The sequence below is a fragment of the Hypanus sabinus genome, chromosome 6 (assembly GCF_030144855.1).
Source record: "Hypanus sabinus isolate sHypSab1 chromosome 6, sHypSab1.hap1, whole genome shotgun sequence".
Lineage (NCBI taxonomy): Eukaryota > Metazoa > Chordata > Chondrichthyes > Myliobatiformes > Dasyatidae > Hypanus > Hypanus sabinus.
In genome coordinates this window covers 62,654,243-62,676,374 of record NC_082711.1, presented here as the reverse complement: position 1 = coordinate 62,676,374, position 22,132 = coordinate 62,654,243, and the positions used below count along the sequence as shown (strand labels likewise).

At 41.6% G+C, this 22,132-nt stretch overlaps 2 protein-coding genes across 6 annotated transcripts in view; one reads left to right on the top strand and one right to left on the bottom strand.

The window, feature by feature from the left end:
- The window catches only part of akap9 (A kinase (PRKA) anchor protein 9), a 208,072-nt gene extending 187,734 nt beyond the window's left edge, over positions 1–20,338 (bottom strand). For all 4 annotated transcript variants that reach the window (XM_059972268.1, XM_059972269.1, XM_059972271.1 and 1 more), the window contains exons 1-2: positions 20,143–20,338; positions 10,085–10,327 (exon numbers count right to left, since the gene is read on the bottom strand). In XM_059972268.1, coding sequence (XP_059828251.1) covers positions 10,085–10,327; positions 20,143–20,190 — 291 coding nt within the window. In that variant the 5' untranslated portion in view covers positions 20,191–20,338. The remainder of the gene's footprint in view (positions 1–10,084; positions 10,328–20,142) is intronic.
- LOC132395525 (transcription termination factor 1, mitochondrial) overlaps positions 20,303–22,132 on the top strand; it is a 170,228-nt gene continuing 168,398 nt past the window's right edge. For both annotated transcript variants that reach the window (XR_009512644.1, XR_009512645.1), the window contains exon 1: positions 20,303–20,427. The gene's annotated coding sequence lies outside the window, so the exon portion shown is untranslated. The remainder of the gene's footprint in view (positions 20,428–22,132) is intronic.

Genomic DNA, 22,132 nt, shown 5'->3' with positions numbered 1-22,132 from the left:
AAGTGGTAGTTGTTAGGTTCTTGATTACTCAAAGCATGAAAGGTTACGGGGAGAAGGAAGGAGAATGGGGTTGAGAAGGAAAATGGATCAGCCATAACGAAAATGCTGAGCAGACTCAACAGGCCAAATGGTCCAATTCCACTCCTATGTCTTGTGGTTTTATGGTCTAAAACTAGGTGGACAGCTGAGTGCGTATAGGAGGAGAACACGGGGGGGGGGGGGGAGTTACCTGAAAATGGAAAATTCAATGATTCAATGTTTATACCATATTTGACATATACTGGGAACTTTCGGTCCTCCAAAGAAGTCCTAATGCAGGATCAAAACCCATAAGACATAGGACTAGGATTAGGCCTTCTGACCCATCGAGTCTGCTCCACCATTCAATTGTGCTGATCCTTTTTTTTCTATCTCCTCCTCAACCCCAGTTCCCCACCTTCTCCCCGCAACCTTTGATGCCGTGTCCAATCAAGAACCTATCAATCTCTGCTTTAAATACTCCCAACGACCTGGCCTCCACAGCTGCATGTGACAACATACACCACAGATTCACCACCCTTTGGCTAAAGAAATTTCTCCGCATCTCTGTTTTGAAAGGGTACTCCCTCTATCCTGAGGCTATGCCCTTTTGTCCTTATCTCTCCCACCATAAACATCCTTTCCACATCTACTCTGTCTAGGCCTTTCAACATTAGAAAGGTTTCAATGAGATCCTGCCCCCACCATCCTTCTGAATTCCAGCAAGTACAGATCCAGAGCCATCAAATGTTCCTCTTATGATAACCCTCTCATTCCTGGAATCATTCTTGTGAACCTCCTCTGGATCCTCTCCAAAACATCAATTAGTCATAATCATTTTAAACGCCCACATCTGTGTGTTGTTTTTTAGCAATCAATTGTATTGATTGAATTTCATTTAAGTGCAATGAATGCAATTATAATCAAAGTGGGAATCTGACCTTGGTTGGAATAGACCAGTAGAAAAAAGTTCTTAAGCTTTGAAAAGAGAAATCTCAAAGTCACTTTGAAAATATTTGAGAGGAATACAAACCAAACCTAGACCAATACATTGATGTAAACAGAAACTCACTAAGAAAAATTTGTATCAGAATGTTTTTTCTTTACAATGAAAATATTCAATGACTGGAAATATCATCAACAAAAATGATTAAATGAAAGATATCATATTCTTGAGCCCCAAGACTGTTATTTAGAAAGACAGTGTAAATTGATTTTCTGGTAGAGTATCAGATATACCAATTTGTCCTGAGTGCATACATTAACTGCTTGAATAATTCATTTACCATGACAACCATAAAGAAAGGGCAAAATAAAATCCCCTTAAATAAACATTAAAAATTACCAAGCTGCAATTATCATCTCATGATTTAGATCAGTGATAAATGGCAGCCACTTTTGTCGTGGTTTTTCGTGCCTCACAAATGACCAGGAGACGCAGAAGATTCTTCAAGAAGGGTTAAACTTTAATTTGCAAATCACTGATTGTCCACCGATCCTTGGACACGACATTTTTTATAGCAATCTCCTGGTCCAGTTGCATTAGCATATGTAATCGATCTATAGTTGCGTATTACACGTACTACAGGTACATCATGTCCCTATTGTTCCTATCAATTGGCTTAATCATGTTCTAATCTACATCTCTTAGCTACCTCTCATTAACATACCATTGTCTTCTACATTTTTAAGACTTCAGTCTCCTACCAAATTGGGTACATGCATAGCAAATAATACACTCAGAACTGAGCAATGTTCTAATCTATATTTCTTTAGCTCTTTAGCTACCTCTCATTAACACACCATTGTCTTCTACATCCCTAGGATTTATCTTGGGTACATGCATAGCAAGCTGACTACATAGTTTTGGTTACACAGCAAATGATACAAGTTTTATATTCCATAATATTTTTATACTCCAATACTTTCTGCTAATTTGACATTTGACCTCTTAATGAGATTATAGTGTATCAGTAGTATTCAATACTTAACACTTATCAGATTTTGAAATAGTCTACATTATCCTGATTCATAATCAGGCTTAATATCACTGGCATATGTCATGAAATTTGTTGTTTTGCGGCAACATTGCAATGCTATATATATATTTTTTAAAAATCTATAAATTATTATAATAAATATATGCATACATTTTTGCTCAATTAAGCGGCTATCCCACTTAGCTGAAGTAGGGTTGCCACTGTTTAACCGAGTAATATATTATGTATTTAAATTAAATATAGAACAATTTAAAACACCACCAATATTGCTGCAGTACTATAAAACTAAGTATTAGTTCCTAATAGTCACTGATGGAGGAATTCATCCAGTCTCCACTGCATGTTCTTCTAATTGACTGTAAATGAACAAAATCAACGCAGACTCCTAGTGCAGTTAATGGATTGTCTTCACTGCCTTCCTGCATGAAGTAGTGCCAAAATCATTGCTTTTTAATTCGGTGTTGGTTGACCCAAACGAATAACATAAGCATATGCAACTGATGCTAAGAAAGTTAATTTAAGATGGAAGTAAGTTCTGTGGCACAGTGGGTAGTGGTGCTGTCTTACAGCTGAAAAGACCCTGGGTTGATTCCAACCTCAGCTGATGTCCATGTGAAGCTTGTACATTCACCCAGAGAGCCATACAAGATTCCTTCCAAAGTACAAAGATGGGCTGGTTAGTTAATGGGCTAATAGTTTTGCTATTAGGAAGTCAGCAGAGACACAAACGACTCAATGCCTTTCTTGGGGCAGCATAATAGCACTAGTAGAACTATTGCCATCTAGCTCCATATAACCTTGTCCTCTGAAAATCAGACTTCTTCCCCGACATCCAAGAAATGGGACAACTCAATTGCCTATTCTAAAGTATACAGGCGAGTGGTAGAATCCAAGGGGGAGTTCAAGATTTTGAGATCAAACAATAACTTATATAATAGCTTTGAAAAGGCTATTCACACATTGTCTTTGCCTGTTTCCTGGACAAAAAAATGTAATAAATTAGGCTGATATATAAAATTCAGTTTTGCCCATTCCAACTTTTACAAACATTATGAAGCCAAGGACAAGGAAGAAACAGAAAAATTGCAACAAATATTTTAATCAATGCATACTTTAAAAAGCACCTACACCCACAGACGTTCTTTTTGATTATACACTGCAGGAATTTGTCCAAAATTCCACAGAAAGCATAGAAACAAATAATGGCAAAAAAAAATTTGCAACCAAAAATAATAGAATCTTCACTGGCAGATTCAAGGGCCCTATAGCACATTAATTCAAACCCAAATGAACCACTTCACACAACACTGCACTACATCTAATTAGGTTTTTTCTCAGAATAGGAAATTACGCCTACAAAGAGGTCCTCCTATGGTTGTACTGAAAGCAGAATGAACTTGACTAATCTTTACTCTATTTAATTCACGCATCATCTAATCTAACCAGTGTTGCCTTAGAAATATTAAATAAGGAGATGTCAAATTATTCAAAGAAAACTAAACTAAGGGTAGCCATGAACAGCTAAAGATGGAATAAATTTTCAGAATAACAGCTTAGAAACATAGCCAAAACTAAATAACTAATATTTATAATTCTTTTAAATTTTGTGCACTAAAACAAAATAATGGGCTGTAATTTTCAAATTGGGGCAAGGGAGAATACAAAGCATTAATATCCAACAGCAATTTAGAAGGCAAAGAGGAATATTAAAGTATTATTAAACATAAATGAAAATAATTCTTTATCCACACAAAAAATTGACAGGATGGAAATAGGGACATTAATTAATGATCGTGATAAAATCGCAGGCAGCAGTAGAAAATTGGCAGCAATAGTAAATGATTGTTTTGCTTAGTGTTTGTGAAGTAGGCAATGATTAAAATGATACAATTCTCTTTAACACACAGATGAATAATCCTGAGTCATATTGTGCTCAATTCAGCCCACTGACTTTGTATTTCTTCACCCATCCTACTCTACCCACATTATTACTTATGTTGTACAGATGCAGCGATCCAGTCATGCTACGTCTCTCAATCCTAGAGTCACATTACATGGTGCACTGAGGTGTTAGTGCCCACTAAATCTCAACTGACATACAACTGAAGATCCATGCTTGAAACAAGCTGGCAACCTCTGCCAGGACACGAACTAGAAGATGGAACCACATTTCTCATTAGAGGTCTCCAATATTCAGAAGTATCCAATTACTGATAAAATTCCAATAATTTAAAACAAATATTATAAAAATGCATGAAAATATTAATAAACACTCTAGAGGTGCTTATATACATACAATAGTAATCTGTTATTAAAAGATGCAGTATTCGACAACTGACAGATGTCAAATACAATAACTGTATTTTAAAAAGGAGGCATACACAAAGCCCAGTCAGCTTAATATCAGTGATGCAAAAAACAATAGTATCCCTCTTTAAGAAGGAAAAGAAATAAAATATTCTAAAACCATAATGGACTTTGAAAATTCTGTCTAATCACTACCAGTGAATTATATGATGAGACAGCATATAGTAGAAAAGGATACTGACAGCATATGTATCTTTCCAACACACTTTCAATTTTTGTGCTATATGGATTGACAAGATCAATGCACATGGTATCAGAAGAAAGAATAAAAATGTAAACAAGAGGGGCTCAGAAGGTTGAAATTGGGGCTACACAACCATTAGTATTAATACAGAACTACTATTATTCAGAGTTTACCATAAAGATCAAGGATCAATAACATAAATTCTAAGTTTCTAGTTGACACTAAATTGGAAAGAATAATTGACTAGAAAAAAATACAGGATAGCATGGATATGCTGAATGATTCTGGTAAATCTACTAAGTGGAGTATAATGTTGAAATATATGAAATTGTCTACTGACAGGAATTTTTTTTAATTCATATGATCTAATGAGTGAGTGACTGCAGAGCTCTGAGATGTAATGAGATCTGTGTTCTAGCTGCCTTATTGCATGACTTGCAAACAGATCGAAAAAGCAATTCATAAGAGTATTTAGAATACAGTATTACCATTTACTACTGGGGGCTGGAGTACACAAATTGATGCACCAATTATATAGACATTGGTGACACCACATCTGCAGTACACACTGTGTGCAGTCTCCTCATTTATGGAAGAGTGTTAATATACGTGTATCAGAGAATGCTTTAAGTCAGAAAACGCAGCATTCAACAGGCCTTTCAGACATCTTGTGCAGAAGAATTTGCAGTACTGTGTGAAGAGGCTAGTTTGCATCAAAGAGCAGACAGAGAGTTGGAATAAACAGGTCCCTCCCCCCTCCCAAGGTAGTATCCCTCAATTATTTACTTTTTACAATAAATTTCCTTTAATCTAGCACATTTATGACTTTATTGGTGCTGGACCGGCAAGATTTGCTGAACTTTCAGATGCAAGACCAAAAAAAACCCCTTAATTCTTTTTTTACTGTTACAGAGCATAATTACTTTCTAAGTGGTCCCAGTGAGTTTCAAGAGAGTACAGGAAACAATGCCCTGCTGAGTTTTGAGGGTGTGTGGGAAATTGAACAACAAATCAAACCAGGATCTGGTAAGTTCAAAGGAAGCACAAAAAACAACACCTGGTGAACACGAAGCCAAGTCACAGCCATTTCTATTCCAAATAGAACACAGAACAGTACAGCAAAGGAACAGACCCATTGGCCGACAATGTCATGCCAAACCAATTAATCAAATGGCGAACTAATCTCTTCTGCCTACGCAATGTCCACATACTTCCTCATTCCTCACATTCATGTGTCTTTCTAAATGTCTCTTAAAAGTCTCTGATGTTTCCGTCTCTACCACTACCTCAGGCAGTGCATTCCAGGCACTTACCACCCTGTGTAAAAAAAATTGCCCCTCACCTCTCCTTGAAATCAACCCCTCTCACCTTAAATGCCTGCTGTCTGGTATCAGACATTGTCTAATGTCTAACTAGACAATTAGGCATAAAATATATTGTTTGTCTACTCTATCTATTCCACTCATAATCTTACAAATCTCCATCAAATCTCTTTTCAGCTTCTGCCACTCCAGAGGCAACAATCCATGTTTGTACATTATAGCACATACCCTCCAATCCAGGCAATATCCTGGTAAATCTGCAAGTGAAGAAACTGAGGATCTAATTGCATTAGGCGGTATTGAAATTAAGGTCTTGAAGCTTATTGAATAGTTATGGGGGTGGGGGGGGGGGAAGGAAGATTGTATTGAATGCTGAGCTGTATTTGATAAAGAATATCTGATCTATGCATCTTTGCTGTCCTGATGATCCAGGGTTGAGTGAAGAGCCAATGAAAGAGCATCTGCTGTACCAGTTGACAAATTAGAGCGGATCCAAGTCACTTCTAAGGCAGGAGTTGGTATGTTTCATCAACAATCTCTCAAAACACTTCATCACTGTGGATGTGCAGCAGTGGTTCCCAACCTTTTCTATGCCTCACACCCCTAGGAAATGTTTGATTAACGTTCGCACCCCCTACAAAAGTAATATCACATTTGAAGATGAAGAAGTCTAATTTCTAATTTTTGAACCACAAATTGAATCACTTACAATACTGCAGGTGAACAAATTGAACTTAAAAAAATAAGCTTTTAACTCAGTGCATAAAATGCAAATATAAATTGAGCAATTAGATTCTAATTTATTCAGAAAAAATTGTAAACAGTCAAAATCAATCCCAATTGTGAACATAAAATTCACTGACTTCTTTGCTCCTGCTTCTCATTCATGATTTTCTCAAAACATGGAACTTTCTTGCTGACTGCGATCTGCAGGTCTGCCTGTGAATTCAAGTGATTCCTAGATTTTGTCTTAATTGACAAAAAAGAACTGAATTCAGATTCACACAATTATGGTGTTGCAAATGGAATGAGGACCTGGAGTGCTTTTCCACCAAGTTTTGGGAACATATCCAGTAATGCACACCAAAACTGCTCCAAAGTCTTGCTTTCAAATTGCATTTCAAGAGCTCGATTTGTCCACAAATCAAAAAGATCTTCCTTCAGCTCTTCATCATCTGACATCTTCTCCAAATTGCAGGAATATGGATTCATGATCCATTCTTCTGAAATCTTCAGGTCTTTAGCAGCAAAATATCCATCAAAAGATTCTGACAGCATTTCCAAGTGAGCCACAATTTCTTCACACACAGTAGGAGTTATGGATCCAGCATCATCAACCCTCTCTTCTAGAGAAGGAAAATTTGACAGACTGCCTCTTTCCATCCATCGATGCCAAAGATGAAACTTTTCTTTGAAGGCATTCAACTTTTCACAAGCCTTCAATATGTTTATCCCTTTTCCTTGAAGAGAAACACTTAGATCATTCATACGAGTGAAAATGGCAGCTAAGTAAGCCAGCATTTGGGTGAATTCCTGTGATTCCATTGCCCCAACCAGATCACATTCACGGTCCCCCAGAAAAACTTTGATTTCTTCCCGCAGTTCAAAGAAGCGGGTTAAAGCTTGACCACGTGACAATCAACAAACTTCTGTGTGGAAAAGCAAAACTGAATGCTCACTTCCCAGATCCTCACAAAATGATTTGAAGATGTGATGGTTCAAAGCACACCCCCAATCCAGTTGATGACCTTCATACAATAATCAAGGACTTTCTTCAAATTTGGAGGAAATGTTTTTGATGCCAAAGCATGCCGATGAAGAAAATGATGGGTAACTTGCAAGTCTGGAATCTCCTTTTTCATCAATGCAGAAAAGCGAGATTTATTTCCAAGCATTGCAGGTGCCCCATCAGTGCACACAGAACCAATGACTTTGATATTTCAATCATATTTGGCAAAGAAGTCTTTCACCAGCTGCATCACAACCTTTGCGGTTGTGTTTGTTTTCAGATATTTACAAAACAGGAAATCTTCCTTCACAGCACCATCATTGACATACCTCACTAATGTGATGAGTTGACTACAGCTGGAGACATCAGTTGACTCATCCAACTGAACAGAGATTTTAAGAGGACTAGCTCTGTCATTTGAGTTGACTTGGTCCAAAATATCTTCACTCAAATCACTGATTCGGTTGTGAATGACATTATTTGATAGTTCAAATTTTTTTCTTGCTTCTTTGCCCAGGATAATTGTTGTCATTTCCAGTGCACATGGCTTGATGAGATTTTCTGCAATTGTATGGGGCTTCTTGGATTTGACCACTTTCTATGAAGCAAGAAGTAGTGGTTTTTCAACAGAAACGAAACTTAATTTTGGAAGAGTTCCCTGTGAACCAAAATAAGCTCTTTTGATTTTCAATGACCCAACATCATGTCCTTCAACATCAGCTCCACAATTCTTGTTCTTGAAGTGCTCTTGAAGCTTGGATGGCTTCAGATTTGAGTTGAAAAACACAACGCTACAATGAATGCACTAGGGTTTTTGCAAGCCATCATTTCCTGTTGTGCAAGTGAAACCAAAGCACACATAGTCATCATTCCATTTCCTTCTTTTTGACATGATGAAGGGTTAAGGGTAAAGAGAAAAATATGAGCTAATATGAGAAAAACTATCTGACTAAGTCAGGGATGACCGCTTTACTCAACCAGACACACCTATAGCAAAGTATCTCGAGAAATACGCTTTTGAATATTGTATTACGATATTATCTGCGGTTACGCCAAGATAAATCGTCAGGTGGAAATGCTAGGGGGACACAGTGCGACTTATTAGGCCACTCTTTACTGAATTTACACACCTGTTTCCGATGATTACCGGAGATATGAACTCTCATCACACGATTCAAAGTCCTTGGTGCTAAAAATGATACCTCAACTAACACAATTCGAAATTATCGACGATTCAAGAAAAAAACCTTTTAAGAGAAAAAAAACCTTTGAAATTCAAAAACTTCTCTAATGCATCGAGACAAATACGAATGAATGACTTCAGCTGCTTTTTATCAAAATGCGGCTTTTAAAAATTTTATAATTGAATTATTTACCTACTGTCTGCAGGTTTGGTTTTAACGCGAAGTCGTTACTCGATGGTTGATTCGGGATGCATTAAGATTTTGGCATTATGAGATGATTTTTAACTCTGAGATGTAACCTTCTAGCTAACATTAATGAGACTCCTCAACTCTGAGGTGTAACTCCCAGGTAACACTGATGAGAATCCTCAAAGCTGACTCGGGCAGCGGGAGACTGGAGTGAGTTTACGTCTCTCTCGACTCGGGCAGCGGGAGACTGGAGTGAGTTTACGTCTCTCTCGACTCGGGCAGTGAGAGACTGAAGTGTGCTTGGGACAAACGTTACTACCACTTCTCAAGGCACACTGGCAGCTGGCTGAGTGATGACTCGTGACTCGTCACTCAAAGACGCAAGCCACTCTTTGTTGCACCCCCTGAGGGTGTGGGCACCCCAGGTTGGGAACCCCTGATGTACAGGAAGCGCTACTGGATGACAGTCATTGAGGGAGCTTACCATGCTTTTCTCAGGCATTGGGATAATAAAGAGGTTTAGCTAACGTGAAAGAGCGTGACAAATTGAACAATGTGAAGAATGTGATCTTATCTTTGGCAGGTGAAATAGAAAAGTAAATAATTTTAAATAGCTGAGGAACTGGAAAATGTTGGTATTCATAAGAACCTGGGAGTTCTTGCATATAAATCACAAAGCCAATAAGAAAATGCTAAAGCAAATTAGGAAAGCAAATGGTTTATTATAAGTTATTAAAGGGAGATTGAAATAACAAAGCAAAAAGCTGCTGTCTGCCGAGTCCAGTACATGAAATTGTTAAGTAACATGGTAAATGAACTATTAATTTTTCCAAATGTTTTATAATCTAAACAGTAAATTTACCTGTGAATTCTTCCTATAGAATGGAAGGCATCGTATATTCTATTTCTAACAGTTGCCACAAAACAATTCTGGAAAGGGAAAGTTGATGTCAACTAATACCAAAGACAGAAAAAGTCTCCAGATGTATATCAATAAAACTTCTAATAATACTTGTCTATATTAAAATAAGTTGCATGGTTCTTAAGATGAGAAGATTTGCAGATGCTGGAAATCCAAGCATGGTTCTTACCTCAATGGTATACATCTGATCCTGTCTGATCACATCACCACTGTGCAAAGTCCTTTTAATGATGAAATCTGCACCATCACTTGCTGGTCCTCTCACTGAATGAGCATCACCACCTTGCAAGTTCTGCTTAGATGTGACACGTGGCAGCTGTTCCTCTGCTCTGCAGGCTACTTTCTTCTTCCTTTGTTTCTTTACTGGATTCTGGGTGTCAGTTTGAGCTTTCCGTTGCCGGAATTGGGCAAGCTGCAAAATGTAAAGTTTGATCAATGTCTTACATCAGCAGAATGTAACTGGTAATGACTATTTTAGACCGTTGCAACATTTTTGCCAATAGAATTGGAAACAATTGAATTACGGCAGTGAATCCTCATTATCCAATTGACCTTTATCCAAAAACTATAAATTTATGGTTTTATTGTTTAAGCTGTTGGCCCAATCCACAACATATTATAAATAGCCCACATGGCCTAAATCATCTATACTGTTAAATTTATTGTAGCAATATATTTGTGTAAGACTTCTGGACCACTAAAAGGTTAAGGGGTTTAACTTTTTTTAAAACAATAATTTGATTTTATATTTTCATTAGGAATTTGAGGCAATATTTTATAAAACTTAAAAAGACTGTAAGATAGGAGCAGAATTAGGCCATCAAATCTGCTCCCCATTTCATCAAGGCTGATCCATTTTCTCTCTCAGCTCCAATCTCCTACCTTTTCCCCATATCCCTTCATGCCCTGACCAATCAAGAATCTATCAATTTCTACTTTAAATATAGATAAAGACTTGGCCTCTACAGCTGCCTGTGGCAATGAATTCCACAGATTCACCACTTTCTGGCTTGAGAAATTCCTTCTCATCTCTGTTCTAAAAGGACACCCCTCTATACTGAGGCTGTGTCCTCTGGTCTTGAACTCCCCCACCATAGGAAACACCCTCTCCACATCCACTCTATCAAGGTCTTTCACCATTTGATAGGTTTCAATGAGGTCACCCCTCATTCTTCTGAATTCCAGTGAGCAGAGGCCCAGAGCCATCAAACACTTTTCACGAGAAGCCTTTCAATCCCAGAATCATTTTCATGAACCTGTTTTGCACCCTCTCCAATGCCAACATAATTTGAGAAAATAAACAGTTTAAGAAAGCTGGAATGCCAGAACTAGACAAATGTCATTATCAGTACCACTTACAACAAATAAAGCTGTTAATTTACACTATTCTGTTTTTTGTTTACTGTTTTTGTACAATACAAAAATGGCATTACACAGATGAGGAGACAGTTATATGTGCATGTCAAATTAGTCATCCATGAGATACTTGTATTTTATCACAAACTGCAATGTCATGGCTGGGTGTATCCTTCTCTCCACCAGAACCATCAAAACAAAGAGAGCAATCTAGGTTTTATTATAAGTGAACAGCATACTTAGAAGCAGCATCAGGCATATGGTGTCAGCCTGTTAGCACTACACAGAATCACAACTAATCTAACAACAGAAACAGCATGCTATTGACAAAGCTAAGCAATCTTATGAATAATTATTGGTTAATTGGCCACCGCCATTTGTGACTGGATGAGACAGGTTCAGTGATCCTGCACATCTCATCGTGAATGAGCCAAAAGTCACACACTAAAGAAATAGGCCCTTTGGCCCAACTCATTATGCCAATTGCGTCCCAGCAAATTTGTCCCAGCTGAACCAGTGATGTCACTTTCAGCAAATCATGCGCTTGTACTCCCAGCTCCATTTGTTCTATATTCCTCAGGGCCCACTGGATAAGTCCTACCTCACCCATTCACAGGATAAGTCCTACCTCATCCGTTCACCGGATACGCCCTACCTCACCCGTTCACCGTATACGCCCTACCTCACCCGTTCACCGTATACGCCCTACCTCATCCCTTCACCGGATACATCCTACCTCACCCGTACACCGGTAACGTCCTACCTCATCCCTTCACCAGATACGTCCTACCTCATCCCTTCACCGGATATGCCCTACCTCATCCATTCACTGGCTAAGTCCTACCTCATCCATTCACTGGATAAGTCCTACCTCATCCATTCACTGGATAAGTCCTACCTCATTCATTCACTGGATAAGTTCTACCACTATGCAATAACTCTCGTTTATCTAGATTAAAAGCTATTTGCCAATCCTTAGCCCACATACCCAGCTGATCAAGATCTTGCAATGCTTTTTCCATAACCTTCTTGTAGTATTGTGGTCCTCAAGTTGAGTATGATACTCTTCTAAACCTTTTTATGCCATGGACGCCTACAATTAACCAAGGGGTCTGTGGACCACAGGTTAGAAACCCCTGACCTAACAGATTGCTCTTAATGAAGAATGCCTGTGCATGACTATGCTTAATGTTGGGAGGGTAATGCATGAGCAGCCACAACACAGACCCTGACAGATCAGAGGCAGGGTCCAGTGGAACAGAATGCAAGACAACTGCTGCAGCCTTCCTCTGCTTTCACTGACATTGTGATGTGTCATCATCTTCTGCCAACTCCACTGTTGAGGTCTTAGTTGGATCGCTCTTTGTCTGGAACCCCTCCATTGACCTTATCACCATCGGTGACCCGACCAGGAGCTAAACTCTAGATAGGATCACTCCTGATCTCAGGAAGTCTCAAGACTCTCCTTGATGACAAGGTGATTATCCTTGGAGAAGTCATAATGTTCTATGCTATCTACAACACCCATTTATTTTAGTATCATCTGCAAACTTACTGACTATAACTTGTATATTAACATCCAATAATGGTGAGTAATTAAACAACTAATGAGTATGTACAATGTCCTGTGTATGTTACTCAAAATGGGGTCTTTGGTTTGTTAGTAGTAGGAATGCTTCTTTGTCTGATAAATGTTTCTCTCGCCATTGTTTCGCTTTAGAATGGTTGATATGGTAATTGTATTCATTTGTTAATCAATGGGGAATGTTACTGTGTTTTGTGAGGCTGGGAACTTGGGGGAGGGGTTGCGCGGGCTGGGAGTGTGAAGGGAGTTGGGAGAAAGACGCCGAGGAAGGTGGACGGGCGCTCGGAAGACCACCGGGGAGTCCGGGGTGGAAGACGTGGAAGTCGGAGGCAAGCAATGAAGGGTCGAATGGTTCGATGGTTGAGCTCCAACGAGTGCACTAAACAGACTGAACTTTGATAAGTTGGTGCCTTTTGTTTTTTTCCTTGTATATATAGTATTGCCTAATACTCTTCTAATTTTAGTAAACTCTTTAAAGTGTATTTCATAACGGTATTTGTTGTGGGTTTGATACTGTTGACGGGCACGAGGCATAAACTCGATTCTCACAGCACCTGCGCGTACCGGAGGTGGGTTGGTGAGTGGCTGGATCTCCATTTCCCCTAGACATATACCAACCAGCCTTTTGGGTAAGTGTTACAAGTAGAAGAGGTTTCAAGTACATTCCTATCATCAATGCCACAAGAGTTCATGCAAAAGTGATGGCACTTGCAATTACCCCGTCAGAAATTCAAATTAATAATTCATTTTGGTCTCCTTCTATCAGAGAAGCTCGCTTTCAGCTGATGCTATTCATTCCCTGTGACATCAAGGAAAAGCTAAGCCAACTTTATATAGAAAAGGCTACTGGTCCAGACAACACCATGGCTGCAAATACTGACAACTGATTACTTCTCGAGCAAAGTTATTCCAGTATAGTAAAAGTGAAAATGAGGAAAAGCTGCTGAAGCCGGTCCTGCCTAGCAAACAGATATGACAAATCTGACTTGGTATTCTCTCTCATCTGTTTGATTCTATTCTAAATTAATGGAAACATGAAGGAGGTGCCTTGAATACTATTATGAAGGGCTCATTTAACCTGTGCCCAGGGCCAAGTTTAGGTTTCACGAGGACCTGACTTAAAACCTCACTAAAGCCTTGGTACATGTGTATACAGAGCAGCTACATTTCAGCAGAGGCAAGAGTGATTGCCTTGATATTTTATTTGCTTAGATGCAGCACAGAATAGGCCCACCCAGTCCAGAAATCACGCCACTCAGCAATTCCCCAATTCAATCCCAGACTAATCAGGGGAAATTTATAATGACCAACTAACCTACCAACTGGTACACCTTTGGACTGTGGGAGGAAACCAGAGCACCTGGAAGAAACCCATATGGTTACAGGGAGAATGTACAAAGACCTTACAGGCAGCGGCTGGAATTGAACCTGCATCGCCTGTACTATAATGCTTTGTACTAACCACTAAGCTTTGCTCTTCTTCATCAAGAGCCTTCCTTTCACAAGATCTGAAGTGATTATGCTCATGACTGTGCTGTGTTCATTTTGATTCACACCTCCACAGCCAATGAAGCTGCCAATACCTGCATAATTCTAACAAAATGTGGCATCAATATTATATGTTAAAGTCACAGAGTACCTCTGTCCACCATCAAGTATCTAGCAACGCTAACCTAATTTACCTGCACTCAATCATCCATAGCTGCCTCTCAAAGAAAAATAATCCCAACCTTTTCTGTCTCTTTCTCATTGCTGTCTGTCTTATGAACTGATCATTAACACCCTGCCATCCTCCTCAAATATTAGCTGTTAACTTAAATGCCAGGCAATTTTCAATTCCAAAAGGGAATCTAAAGATTTAAAGATTAGTTTTATCTGGCACAGATACATCAAAACGTATAGTGAATTGCATCAGCAACCGGCACTGTCCAAGAATGTACCGGAGGCAAGTGTCGCCGTGCTTTGACGTCAATGTAGCATGCATACAACTTTCCTTTACTAACCAGTATTCCTCTGGAATGTGGGAGGAACCCAGAGCACCTGCAGGAAACATACAGTCATGAGCAGCACATACAGTCAGCGAAGGGTATTGAACCTCGATTGCTGGCACTATAAAGAATTACGCTAGCTGCTACATAATCAACGCCAACACCACACCACTCACCCTTGATACTGCGACATTGCTAACTCTTGACATTCAACATTGCCCTGAATATGGAAACACAAAAGGCTGCAGGTGCTGTCATCAAGAGCAAAGAAAATTAAGTTGCTGGAGGAACTTAGTGGGCTAGGCAGGCATCGGAGGAGGCAGATGATAGACAAACTTTGATCATTCCAGTGGTAGGAAAGTTACTGGAGATAATTCTGAAGAACAGGGCTTATAAGCACTTTGATAGAGTAGGACTGACAACAGATAGTAGGAGTTTAGCTATGGGAAAGCATATCTCACAATCCTTTTTTAAAGTGGCGACCAAAAGGATTGATGAGGATTGTCCACTATCAGTATCCTGGGGCAGGATCACTATGATAAGAAGATTAATAAACACTGTGGCCACAAAAACAAATTAGAGGTTTGATACTCTGTACTGACTGCCTGGTGCAGTGGTGATGCAAGATGGCACCAGCCGCCAATGGTGACGTGTTGTGGAGAGCTCATAAAACTAATAGTTACTCTACTAGATATACTACTTCTTCTGAACTGTGATTGCTGCAGTCTGCAGGCTGTAATATGCCTTTTAAGATGTACTTTTGAACTGACTACTAAAAATGAGCTAGTGCTTTTGCAATCTCCTGGGGGATTCAGCAAACTAGACTGTCAAGAGAGCAGCAATGGACAGGGCAGCCATTGCTGGGGGTGGATGCTGCATCCAGACTGAACGGCAGAAGACGAACCCATGGCAGGCTCCAATAATCCATGCCGATTAAAGCGCTGAACAAGATTAAATCGTCAAGGACAAGAGTTGAAAACAAACAGGTCACCGTCTGCCTGCATATGACAGGCCTCCCTCTCTTCTCACTATTACCGTTGGGCAAAAGTGCCGGAGACTTGGGACCCTTACTGGCAAGGTTCAGGAGCAGTTGTTGCCCTGTGGCTATCTGGCTCCTGGACAGGCTTCACTCGCCTGAGCAGTGAACGGGCTCCACAACTGTGGAGTCATTTTCAGGGACTCTGCAGTTCATCTTCCATGCATTCTTGTTTACCTTTCACAGCCCCCCATTATTTGCGCAATGTGATCAAAGCGTCAAGGCCAAGGGCGAAAGACAGACCAGTGTTTGGCTCACTACTTCACGAGGTTCACTCCCTTCAGCACTGAACTGATACTGGGGCTGTCGCCTGCAATCATCACACTCCCTTCAGAACTGAACTGACTCCGGGGCTGTGGCCTGCAATCATCACACTCCCTTCAGTACTGAACTGACTCCGGGGCTGTGGCCTGCAATCATCGCACTCCCTTCAGTGCTGAACTGACTCCGGGGCTGTGGCCTGCAATCAACACACTCCTTTCAGTACTGAACTGACTCCGGGGCTGTGGCCTGCAATCATCGCACTCCCTTCAGTACTGAACTGACTCCGGGGCTGTGGACTCTACAATCATCACACTCCCTTCAGAACTGAACTGACTCTGGGGCTGTGGCCTGCAATCAACACACTCACTTCAGTACTGAACTGACTCCGGGGCTGTGGCCTGCAATCATCGCACTCCCTTCAGTACTGAACTGACTCCGGGGCTGTGGCCTGCAATCACCGCACTCCCTTCAGAACTAAACTGACTCCGGGGCTGTGGCCTGCAATCAACACACTCCCTTCAGTACTGAACTGACTCCGGGGCTGTGGCCTGCAATCAACACGCTCCCTTCAGTACTGAACTGACTCCGGGGCTGTGGCCTGCAATCAACACGCTCCCTTCAGTACTGAACTGACTCCGGGGCTGTGGCCTGCAATCATCACACTCCCTTCAGTACTGAACTGACTCCGGGGCTGTGGCCTGCAATCATCACACTCCCTTCAGTACTGAACTGACTCCGGGGCTGTGGCCTGCAATCATCACACTCCCTTCAGGACTGAACTGACTCTGGGGCTGTGGCCTGCAATCATCACACTCCCTTCAGTACTGAACTGACTCTGGGGCTGTGGACTCTACAATCATCGCACTCCCTTCAGTACTGAACTGACTCCGGGGCTGTGGCCTGCAATCATCACACTCCCTTCAGTACTGAACTGACTCCGGGGCTGTGGACTCTACAATCATCGCACTCCCTTCAGTACTGAACTGACTCCGGGGCTGTGGCCTGCAATCATCACACTCCCTTCAGGACTGAACTGACTCTGGGGCTGTGGCCTGCAATCATCACACTCCCTTCAGTACTGAACTGACTCCGGGGCTGTGGCCTGCAATCATCGCACTCCCTTCAGTACTGAACTGACTCCGGGGCTGTGGACTCTACAATTATCACTCTCCCTTCAGTACTGAACTGACTCCGGGGCTGTGGCCTGCAATCATCGCACTCCCTTCAGTACTGAACTGACTCCGGGGCTGTGGCCTGCAATCATCGCACTCCCTTCAGTACTGAACTGACTCCAGGGCTGTGGCCTGCAATCATCGCACTCCCTTCAGTACTGAACTGACTCCGGGGCTGTGGACTCTACAATCATCACACTCCCTTCAGTACTGAACTGACTCCGGGGCTGTGGCCTGCAATCATCACACTCCCTTCAGGACTGAACTGACTCTGGGGCTGTGGCCTGCAATCATCACACTCCCTTCAGTACTGAACTGACTCCGGGGCTGTGGCCTGCAATCATCGCACTCCCTTCAGTACTGAACTGACTCCGGGGCTGTGGCCTGCAATCAACACACTCGCTTCAGTACTGAACTGACTCCGGGGCTGTGGCCTGCAATCATCACACTCCCTTCAGCACTGAACTGACTACGGGGCTGTGGCCTGCAATCATCACACTCCCTTCAGGACTGAACTGACTCCGGGGCTGTGGCCTGCAATCATCACACTCCCTTCAGTACTGAACTGACTCCAGGGCTGTGGCCTGCAATCATCACACTCCCTTCAGTACTGAACTGACTCCGGGGCTGTGGACTCTACAATCATCACTTTCCCTTCAGTACTGAACTGACTCCGGGGCTGTGGCCTGCAATCATCACACTCCCTTCAGTACTGAACTGACTCCGGGGCTGTGGCCTGCAATCATCGCACTCCCTTCAGTACTGAACTGACTCCGGGGCTGTGGCCTGCAATCATCGCACTCCCTTCAGTACTGAACTGACTACGGGGCTGTGGCCTGCAATCATCGCACTCCCTTCAGTACTGAACTGACTCCGGGGCTGTGGCCTGCAATCATCACACTCCCTTCAGTACTGAACTGACTCCAGGGCTGTGGCCTGCAATCATCACACTCCCTTCAGTACTGAACTGACTCCAGGGCTGTGGCCTGCAATCATCACACTCCCTTCAGTACTGAACTGACTCCAGGGCTGTGGCCTGCAATCATCACACTCCCTTCAGTACTGAACTGACTCCGGGGCTGTGGCCTGCAATCATCGCACTCCCTTCAGTACTGAACTGACTCCGGGGCTGTGGCCTGCAATCATCACACTCCCTTCAGTACTGAACTGACTCCGGGGCTGTGGACTCTGCAGTTTACCTTTTTAATTGTGTGCACAATTTGTTCTGTTTTCCTCACACAAAGCGAAGCGTGTTTGACAGTCTTTGTTGTGTATGTTATTTTAATGGGTTCTATTGTGTTTCTTTGTTTTGTGGCTGCCTGCAAGAAAGCATATCTCAGGGTTGCATACTTTCATATTCCCGATCAAGTCACTGAGGAGCCGAGCTTGGTCCAAATCCTGAAGCAACCTCCGCAACAGCACAATTTCAGTATTTTCATCTCTTAGACAACATTAGTTTAAACAAGGTGTCTCACAAACACTGTTTACAAGGGTTGTTAGGGAAAGTATTGCCAGTGATGACCAGATTGCCATTGACAAATTAAAAGTAAAAATCCTCAGGACATCACCCTGACTCTAATGCCCAGCCACTGTTTCATCAATGACTGCAGAAAGTCAAGACAACTCCCTACTCACTACCTTGTCAATAGCAAAGATAGTTAAACAACAAATATCTTAAAAAGTAAAAGAACCTGTAGTTACATCTTTTTATTTGTATGTTACAGTTTCTGTTTATATTTAAATTATGATTTTTCTCTCCAGGGACCAGTTTTCAAGTTATCTTTTCACCACACAGAAAAGCACACGTTTCAACCTGACAATCAGTCAAGAAGGTGCAGAATGTTGCTTTCATAACAATAGTTACATTTTACTAATAATTCATTAGCTTTGAAGTTAGGTAGAACAGCCAATAAATGCAAAATACTATACAAAAGAGCAGGTTAATCTATCCTTACACATATGATGTCGCCACAAACCTAATTCTAATTCTCACAAACATAATATATCCGGGAAATTAAGTCTTGCTGTGATGAACGTTGCATTGAACGTCGATGGTACGAAGTACTTAAGTCTAGCAGATTTTACTGTGCAGGGAAATGAAGCTCTCGCTATTCAGAGATGAATCGCACCGCGTGAAAAAGGATGCTAATAACTACACTAGATGGCCAACCACTTTGCAGACAATGTAGCTAAAATGCTACTTAGTTGAGCCAGACCACTATCTTAATCAGCATCATGAAACTCTAAATCGACAAGCATGTAACAAACTGCACACTCAGACGTTTTTCAGAACTCGGCAACCTTGTTACACTCAAGTAGCTTTGCCTTCAACTCACACAAGATACGTTATCTTGTATGTACTTCCAGACGTTAGGATGTAGGAGACTAGCTGTCACTCGCAGTGCAATGCGGATAACAAAGCAATCTTTGTTTCAAAGAGGCTGCAATGAAACAAAAGCCCTGATTACTCTACATTGCCTGTTTAATGTTCACTAAACAGTTTGGTCTTATACCAGATGTCTTCATATCCATTCTGTCTAAGGCGATGACTTCCACACCGATAGAACAAAGGCCCAGTTCTTGATCTGCAACCACTTGTCATCCCACTTACACACACCAAAAAACACAGCAGTATTAGAGGCCTACGACTCGCTTACACCCTGCAGGGGTGATGACAAAGCTCGGGGACAGTGCAGCGCGTCCCTGAGCTGTACCTGGGGGACAGACCGCTGGGCTGGCTACTTCAAACAGGCAGCAACAAGCGAGCGCCCGGGGGGCTGTTACGCCTTAATGCCGCCTCTCCTCCCGGGCCTCGGGGGCTCTTACCTTGGCCTTGCCCGCTTCCAGCTTCTTCTGCCGCTCCTCGTCTTCCATGGCTGCCGACAGAGAAGCAGAGCTCAATCAGTGACACGTTAGCAGCGCCGGCCGCCGCCGCCGCCTCCCGCTCTGCGCATGTCAGGGAGCCCGCAACTTCCACAATACTGTCGTCCGAGCGGCGTGGCGACAGCGTTACTCCGGTTCACCGAGAAGGAAGGTGGCAGTAAGCAAAGCCAGTCCAAATGAGGTGGCGTACGGGATACCTGCCTTTAATAAAGGAGCAACGAGATTATGGTAGAGCTGTATAAAACATTGGTCAGACCACGGCTGGGGTGTAGTACACTCCTGGTCGCCGCACTGTGGGTAGGATGTGATTGTACTGGAGAGAGTGCAGAGGTGGTGTTCCCTGGGATTGAGCCTTTCAACTGAAGGGAGGTTATTTTTCTTTGAGCAGAGGAGGTAAGGGAGGAACCTGGTGGAGTGTCAAAATCATGAGAGACGTAGGGCATTTGGTGAAAAACTTCTTCCCTAAGTAGAATGCCCGAGGACATAGGTTTAATGTAAGGATTTAAAAAGCAAACACGAGGAAATCTGCAGATGCTGGAAATTCGAGCAACATACACAAAATGCTGGTGGAACTGACGAAGGGTCTCGGCCCGAAACGTCTACAGTGCTTCTCCCTATAGATGCTGCCTGGCCTGCTGCGTTCCACCAGCATTTTGTGTGTGTTGCGTTAATGTAAGGATTAGGAGTTTTAGATTGACTTGAGTAACAGTTTTTAATCAAGATGAATCTAGAAGGTAGTGTTAGCAGATATTCCTACATTAACTAATGTATTGAGATGAGCACTTGCATTGCCATGGCAAAATAGACTACAGGCCAGGATTAATATAGAAAGTATTTAATGGCTGGCACAGATAAGGTATGGCAAATGACCTTTTTTGGTTCTGCATAACTCTGTGACTCAAATCTTTTACAGTCAATTTACCTTAATGGAAATTGCTAAAATGAAAAGATGCCAAGTCAAGTACCATCAGAGGAGTTTTCCGGCCATTTCACTCTTTGAAGTGTGTGCCGTTGGTGCCTGGCTCAACTGGTAGTGAGAGATTAACACAACTAAATGCAAAGCACAAGAATCAGGCAGTGCAAATGAGACAAATGTAGAGGTGAATTAAAAGGATCATTTTGGAAGATTTCAGTATAATGAGCATGTTTGTTTGAAGGATTTCTACATTGACATTATGAGATTAAACATGTCTTTTTCATGTGTAATATTAAACAGAATTATTGTCTTTCAATTACATAGCTGTATGTTTTGCTGGTGTAATATTGAAGAGTATATCAGAACATATTAGAAGTAGTCTTCATGTTAGGCAATGATTTCTGAAAGGGAAAGTTAGCCTAATATTAACTGATATTTCTTTTCCCTATAGATACTGCTGGTTTGTGTATTTCATGCATTTTCAAATTTCCAGCACCTGTAGATTTTACCACAGGTTCTGTAGAACTGTAACCAGAGGTCATGGGTTAAGGGTGAAAGGGGAACATGAGGGGAAACCTCTTCACTCAGAGGGTCATGAGAGCATGGAATGAGCAGCCCGCACAAATGTGCATGCAAGCTCGATTTCAATTTTTAAGAGAGGTTTGGATAGATTAGTAGAGGTATGGAGGGCTATGGTCCCAATGCAGCTCAATGGGATTAAGCAGTTTAAGTGGTTTTGCCATGAACTAGATGGGCCAAAGGACCTGTTTCTCTGCTGTACTTCTCTATGACTCTATAACATTTAATTAGCAGTCCATCATCAGCATTATAGTATGAATGAAAAAGCAGTCCCTCTGAACTAAAATCAAAAGCAGCCTTCAGTGACAAATAAAAGCTCAGGTTTAATCTGCATCAATTTTACCAGGTATTTATACATTACTGAGGTTGAGTAATTAATGCTGGCAAATTTTGCTTTCCAAAGTTAAATTATCACATCAAATCATGAATGTCCAAAAC